Here is an 8106-nt window from a genome sequence, read left to right as displayed (position 1 = left end):
AAAGTCTTGACGTACTACGTCGTGCGTAGACTATACGGTCGCCGGTAGTTTCCTACAGTCGTCTACGGTAGGTGCATGTTTTCTCACCACTCGGGAAGGGTGGTAAGCATTTGCATGCATACCAATGCCAATACCGTGTACATGTTTTTCTACGGGGGCAGTTCACTAACTACCCGCGGAAAGACTAGCATCATAGTATCTGATAAGAAAAACTTAATTATCTCGGTTTTTCTCGAAATCCTAGTTCACTACTTGCATTGCATTGCATTGCATGATGGTGATGGTCAACAAGAGGTTTAAGGATTCGTCGCAAAAAAATAAAAAAAATACACGGGTCCTCTCTAGCGGTTCTATATAAACACCTGGGCTTTCATTGATTCTGCAGCGTCCTTATACAGAACTGCCGACGAGTTACTAGTTGCTCTATCTGATCTCTCGATCGGTATCAGGTAAACTAACTATCAAACTCTTTGGTTGATATAGAGTCTCACAATGATCTACCTATCACCACTGATTTTGTGTGGTTGTATCATTTTATGAGTTATTAGTAATATTCAACTTTTCTGCGTCTAGATAATATTACATCTCGTATGTTTGTTCCGTATCTATCTTGAATTCTTGATGATTGGTGGAATCTCGTAGACGAAACTAATATTTGTGTACGTATCGGAGAGTAGTACTGATCATCGAGCTGACCCACAGATCTCCCAGGAAAGGTGCAGAGCCATGACTCTTCTCGCCACGGTTGGTCAGCCTCATCCTCCGTCGAAGGTGATCTCCCGCCGCGAGCACTCCAACCGGGGGCACCAGCTGATCCGGGAGCCGACGGGCCAGTTCAAGTTCCAGTGCAACGGCTGCCTCGAGGAAGTCAGGGGGTGCGACAGGGACACGTGCAAGCGCTGCGACTTCGACCTCCACCAGGCCTGCAACCTCCAAGAAGGGACCACGCTGGAGCACGGGCTGCTGCCCGAGAGCAGGTTCGTGCTCCGCCTCGAGGCCCCCCCTTCCAAGCAGCGATGCAGCGCCTGCGGCACCCACACGCAGGGCACCCACTACCACTGCGAAGGGACGGGCCATTACCTCCACCCGTGCTGCGCGATGCTGCCTATGGAGATCAAGCTGAGTGATGAGCTCAGGTTCGAGCTCCGCGAGGAGGTGTCTCACTGCTGCACCAAGTGCAAGAAAGGAGGCGGCGTCAGGGACTACTGGTTCTACCGCTCCACCTCCAAGAAAGTGTACCTGCATGTCGGCTGCGCGAGAGAGGTTCTTCTGCCGAGCTCAAGTAGTACTACCGACAAGGAGACTGCGTTACGGAAGCACGGGTCGGGGAAGGCCGGGAGGAACCCCGACCCCTTCTTCGAGATCGTTAAGGCCCTGGCGAGCATCATCATCGCCGTACTCACTGGAAATCCGGTGGCGTTAATTCCTGCACTGATCGATCTGGGCTCCAACGTCATCAAATCGTTGAAAAACAGGTAGCTGTATCCTTGCCCATCCTACGCACGTACGCACAACTTGTTGGTGACAGGCTGCATGGTGATATATGTACGTACGTAACATCCTACTATTTGTACGATATATATAGTCCCCGCCTGCATTGTGTATTTGTGATCGCTACAGTCCATTTCTCATTTCTCTTCCATGTCGAATAGTGTCAACACGTTATTATATGTAAGTGTAGATGTGTGTAATGAATAAATATTCTGATGATATGTAATCTTGCAGAATACATCTTGTGAATTTGAGATATGTAATCTTCTTCCAGCTATTCAGAATTCTATCGTATGTTTTTTAATCTCCTCTTCTAATTAATTAGAGTTATCAAGAAAAACTAATAATTGATGGGCCAGCTAGACCGGTGTCTAGTCAGTATTCAGGTCTTGGGCAACAGTGTTTTAGGATCGTGCACGGACCTCGTCGTCGCCTCCAACATTCCATAGGTACAATCATTAGTTAATCAGGAATAGCGTGTCTCAGGTTTCAACGAGTGGGACGAGATCGCTGCAGGTGCTGCGTTGGAAGATCATACTTTCTCTGTCCGAAAAAACTTGTCCCAAACTTGTCCTTTAAATGAATGTATTTAGCACGAAGTTAGTGCTAAATACATCTATTTAAGGGACAAACTTTTCCGGACAAAGGAAATACATTATACATAAAAGCTTAGTCGTGGCTCACTTGCACGTCTTTTTCCTTGTCTGAACCTAGTACGGGAAGATTAGTCACAGGAGGAAACTACTACTCATGAAAGCTACTGGTAGCATAACGTAACCGGCCATCCGCTGGCCCGTACGCCACCGTCAGGCAACAAGACCGCGGCGAAGGCTATCATATGATACTAAATTCGTGCAAGACCCCCGGCCTCTGCATCTGGGCGATGCATGCGGTCATTTTATTAATTATTCTTACAAGACCTTATAAAGTCATACAACAGTAAGACTAAAGCCATCGTCTAAGCAACAACTGTCGCTACACCTACCCAATTGATTAAGGGGCGCTAATAGCCTGGGCCTAATACCAAACAGACATCGCAGCCAGACCTAACATCTAAGACTTGAGGTCCCAACCAGGACGCCTGCCGGGTATGGGCACCCACCAGTCCGGCGTGCTCCTCAACCAGGACGCCTGCCGAGTATGAGGCCGCCGCAGCCACTTGGCACCAATCCATCTTCAGAGCTGTACTGTTGCATCGACCTTGCCCGGTCTAGCTGCTGCCGATGCCACCACAGCGCTAGACAGCGTCGACCTCCAGCGCGAGTCCATCATCGCACATCAGACTCCTAATCTCCAGGGCGCCATGCCATCGAGATCTGTCACCATCCATGTGTATGATGAAGCACCGCTCCACCAAAGATGTCGTCCACTGGTCCCTCGAGCCCGCGTACACCTCCAAGAAAGACGCCCCCAAGGGGAAAACGACATAATCGCGCCGCCGTCTTCTGATCTATCGATCTAGGGTTTTCCCCGGAGGTAGCAGATAGTAGTCTAGAACTTCTCCACTGCGATGCCTTCAAGAAGGGAACGACGTCGTAGAACGCCGCCATCGCCGGCTTTGGCATCTAGCCAAGAGCAGGTTTTCACCCAGATCTGTTCAAAGAACTCCATCCAGCATCCTGTGCGCGGACCGCCACCTTCTCTGTCGGAGACTAGATCAAAAGGATCCAGTCGCCGCCGCCAGATCCATGCAGCCAGCACCGGGAGATGACGACAGTCTCCCTGTACCAGAGCTAGCACGAACCGGAGCAGATCGAGTCGGAGACGATGATACTCTTGGATCTCCGGCAGACCAGTGAGCCGCAGGCACCACCGTGTCCAGATCGCCGGCCACGCCGGGCCGCCGCCATCCCCCGCGACGTCCAGTAATCACCAGATCCGGGACGAGCCGGAACCGGTCGGACCAACGGGCGTGCCGCCACCCAGCCATGGGTCGCCGCCCCGGCCACCGCCGCCCCTGTGCACCGGTCGATTCCCACCGGCACCACCACAGCCGCCGCCGCTGGGACGCCGCGCCGCCGTGGGCCGAAGTGGGGGCCGCACCTCCGCGGATCTGGGTGCCCGCGCCACCCATGGATCCGGGGGAGAGGCCCTCCGCCACCGCGTCGCACACACGGGCTTTGCCCGGCGCCGACTACCTGCGGCGGCGGAGAGGAGGACGGGGCGTGGGGAGGGTCGCTGGCGGCGGAGGTTGGCCCCCCGTGTCGCCCGCGAGGGGAGCGACGCGAGAGGGAGAGGAGGGGACGGGACGAGGACAGGTCTAGTAATTCTGATGTATTACTGCACCTTCAAAATTGCCTAGTTGAAAGATAATACCGATAATGCTCCCATTACGGGCAGCCGAAGAGGAGAGGACACTCGAGAAGAGGACCGCCTGAATAAATGGATAGGCTGGCCGCCCATATAACAACTAATCTATGATCTCTTTCACAAAAGCTTAATCTGCACAAACTCTATATAGATTGTACTGTATCAAAAAGCCATCCGGGCGTGGGTGTACTATTAGTCTCTGACTCTTTCCAAGTCAATTCAACTTCTGCCGTCATGGAAGGCCACAATATTACAATCATTATCAACGGACGTCCCACCCGAACCCACGCTACCAAGTTGATATGAACGTTAGACAATTCTTCCCTACCGAAGAGCCTCTTGTAAAAGCCCGATGTGTTCCGTTGGTCCTAAAAAAATGACTCAATGCATCAATGCGTGTCTAAACTAGTAATCTGCGTTAACAGTCGCGAGGACCAAGTAATTTCCCCTCATACAGCCGCGAAGTTTCCGTGTGAAGCTTCTTGCGTGGAACAAACAAGCAATCAATAAGCTTTACATGCAATTCGTTTTTTTCTTTCTTGAGCACGACTGCAGCAATCGCTAGTTGTTCATCCTAGGTGATTGCTGGGAATCCGTTGCCGGCAATTGCTGAGGGTTTGAAGTTCTAGTCTACTCCTCTTTTTTCTCGATCAAGCCGCTTTACCGCTTTCCCGAAACTAGCTAAAAAAGGGTCAGGTATACCCGCCTGATGAGATAGGGTTTTTTCTAAAGCGGGAGCTGCTGTCGGTATGGGCAATTTCTTAAGTTCTTTGTAGACTTGGGATTATTTCTTGGCCCTTGATTGCCAACACTCTGGGGCTGAATTAATTAATGAAACTAATATGAAGGATTAGGATGATGAACAGGATCAATTCTTTCTTTTGCTGACTGACCAAGGTAATTAATTCCTTCCATTGGCCAGGCGGGTAAGCAAGGAGACGACGTTCTCATTAAAAAAAGATCTGTGCTCCAACTTGAGCAAGTTGAAAATCAAGTAGCTAGCAGCTCCATCCTGCTGTTTGCTCATCCAAGGCAATACCTACTTGTTGGTGACGGATTGCATAATGCTATGCATGCTATATACGGACTATATATAGATGTATATAGACATATCTTAGATTGTAGATTCACTCATTTGGCTTCTTATGTAATACATATTTGAATCTCTAAAAAGACTTATATTTAGGAACCGAGGGGTACAATATACATAAAATATACTACTATTTGTAATGCTATACTCCCCGCCTACATTGTGTATTTGCAACCGCTACATCTATTTCTCATTTCTTCTTCCATGTCGAATAATGTCAAGACGTTATATTAGTATGTAAGTGTAGATGTGTGACGAATAAATCTTCTGAATTCGAGATATGTAATCTCGCAGAATATAGCTTGTGAATTTGAGATATTGAATCTTGTAATTATTCAAGAAGGCTATCGCCATATATGTAGTATTTTTCAATCTCCTTTTCTAGTTAGAGTTCGTAAAAAAAATAACAATTGATGGCTAGCTAGACCAAGCTGTCTACTTCCTCCGTTCTGAATTACTCGTCGCAGAAATGGATATATCTAGGTGTATTTTAGTTTTAGATACATCAATTTCTGCGACGAGTAATTTGGAACGGAGGGAGTAGTTAGTATTCAGCGCAGGCCTTGGGCAACACCGTGTTTATAGGATCGTGCACAGACCCCGTCGTCCCCTCCTACTTTCCGTATGCACGTACTACATCCATTCGTAATCAGGAATAGCGTGTCTCGGGTTTCAACGGAATGGGACGAGACCCCTGCATGTGCTGCGTTGGAGGATTATTATAAATGAAAAGCTTAGTCGTGGCTGACTTACACGTCTTTTTCTTGTCTGAACGTACTATGCGAAGATTAGTCACAGCAAGAAACTACTGGTACTCATGAAAGCTACTGCTAGCATAATGTAACCAGTCATACGTTGGCTAGTACGGTTTTATGCTTTATATTAGGAAAAAGTATAAAACAAACCTTAAAGTTGTTGGCGAAAGCTAAATCGAACCCTCACTTAAATCCCTGAAATCAGTACACCCAACTATTTAATCCCGGTCTATTTTAAACCTTGGGCGCGTTGCCAAATAGGGATGTGGATGTGGCGGGTCGAACCCGGGATTGCTGTCTGCGGCCAGACTGGGCCGGCCCATCAGGTGCAAAGTGTGTTTTTTTTTGCTACATTTTTTTCTGAACCGTGCGGCATAAAAACATCAAATAAGAAAGGCTGCCCTAAATCGAACTTGCAACCAGGCGCTCGTAAAACGCTCCTGCTAGCCAATTTAACTGATAGCGCTTGGCAACATAAGAGAATCACAGAAATATTTATACACACACAGCGCCGAGATCTAAAGTTTTCTTGTAACTCTTTGGAACATTTTCTTGAAATCCGAATATTCTTAAAAGCAAAAACATTTTTCTAAATGTAATTGTTTTGGAATTACGAACAGTTTTTGAAAAACAGTTTCTTTTTGAAAACGTGAACCATTTTTTAAAGCCCCAATTTTTTTGAAGTGCAAACACTTTTTGGAAAAGAAGAACAAATTGTTGAAAACATGAATGAAATTTTAAAGTAAGAATATATTCTTCCGTTTTGAAGTTTTTTAGTAAGTGTTGGCATTTTAAAATATCATTCAGGTTTCCAAATTTGTTCCCAATTGTTCAAAGTATGTGTATATTTTAAAATTGTTAATGTTTTGAAAACTTGTTCTCACTTTAAAAATTTATTCAGGTTTCAAAAATTGTTAGGGTTTTGAAAATTTTGTTCACGTTTGAAAAATAGTTCATGTATAACAAATATTCAGGGATTTAAAAAATGGTTCATGTTTGAAAATTTTTGTGTGTTAGAAAAAAAATCGTAATTCCAGAAATTGTTCACATTTTTACAAAACATGTTTGGAATTTGAAAATCTGATTTTCGCTGTCAAGAATATTGGGACTTCAAAATCGTTGATTATTTTCAAGAAAATAAATATTCCAAAATGTTTTCGAATCACGATGCTAAGCAAAGTGGTTAAATAGTTTGGTGATTCACTTTCTATCAGCAGTAGTCATCAGTTACAGCCTATAGGACAAGTTTTGCAGTGTCAGATCTCATGTTCGATTCCCGCTGAGACTTGTCTTTTTTTGTATTTTTAGAAGTCAAAGGAAAAACACGCTTGGTGGGCCGGCCCAGTCACCAACTATCCCGGCTCCACCTGCTGCTGTATCGACAATCCCATCGAAAACACGTCCAAGGTTTAAAATAGACTGGGATTAGAGAATTAGGTGTGCTGATTTCAGGGATTTGAAGTTCAAGATTTGATTTAGCTTTCATCTATAAGTTGAAGGTTTGTTTTGGACTTTTTCCTTTATTATGGTCATATGGTTACTCATCGAATTCAATTACTTCATTTTTGTCAGTTAATTACATACGGAGTACATAATACATGGGAGTGCAGGTTTTTTTTGCGAGGATGGGACTGCAGGTTTGGCTAAACGTACACTTTACTCCATCTGTCCCATAATATAAAAGTGTTTTTTGCATTATAAAAAACGCTCTTTATATTATGGGACGGAGAGAGTAGTAACTAGACAATACCTCACGTGTCACCGCCGGGTGATTGAAAAAAGTAAGAAATGTTTACAGTGGCAGCATGCTTTTACGTGTTATTAATGAAGCAAGAGAACTATAGAAGATCGCTTCCATATAATGTAACTCTAAAAGCAGCTTACTCTCCTAAAAAAGCAGCTTACTGCCTTACTCAACTAAAAAAGAACAATTTACTCTTCTTTTTCTTTTGCGGGGATAAAGGAGAGTTTGTTTGATCATGGGGGGATTGTATCGTTCATATAGAACCTTACATAGTGTTACGTATATATAGCATATACTCCATCTTATATTTTTTACAGAGGTACTGATAGATTGCAAAAAATAATTCAGTTTTGCTAGAACTCATCTAGATGAGATATAATTTAGTCTCATTCACCTTTTATAGCCATTGAATGTGATGCTATAAGATGCGTGTGTGCTGACGTGGGTTGTATATGTTCTTGTTTTTCATGTGAATGAGACCAAATTATATCTCATCTAGATGAGTTCTAGGTACTTCCAAAATAATTTATGGCATTTTTTGCGGAAATACAAAGCACTGGATCTAAGAGCCGGACCTGACGTCTCTTTCTCCCACTTACACGTGGTGAAGTGGAATCAGCAGACGTCAGACGATGTTAGTGGTAGGCGAGCGTGCAGGCGTAGGCCAGTTGGGCATCCTTGCAGCGGTGATGCATTGCGATGACCTGCTGGAGTGG

The 8106-nt window shown here is 45.3% G+C and overlaps 1 protein-coding gene across 1 annotated transcript; it reads left to right on the top strand.

Annotated features, from left to right (window-relative positions):
- Positions 1-393: 393 nt before the first annotated feature.
- Positions 394-1718, top strand: LOC123050236 (uncharacterized). The gene is made up of 2 exons (XM_044473060.1): positions 394-449; positions 703-1718. Exon 2 carries the CDS (start codon positions 727-729, stop codon positions 1477-1479), a length of 753 nt encoding a protein of 250 aa, XP_044328995.1. The 5' UTR covers positions 394-449; positions 703-726; the 3' UTR covers positions 1480-1718.
- Positions 1719-8106: the final 6388 nt, after the last annotated feature.

The sequence above is a fragment of the Triticum aestivum genome, chromosome 2D (genome assembly GCF_018294505.1).
Source record: "Triticum aestivum cultivar Chinese Spring chromosome 2D, IWGSC CS RefSeq v2.1, whole genome shotgun sequence".
Classification (NCBI taxonomy): domain Eukaryota; kingdom Viridiplantae; phylum Streptophyta; class Magnoliopsida; order Poales; family Poaceae; genus Triticum; species Triticum aestivum.
This window is presented reverse-complemented; position numbering and strand designations above follow the sequence as displayed.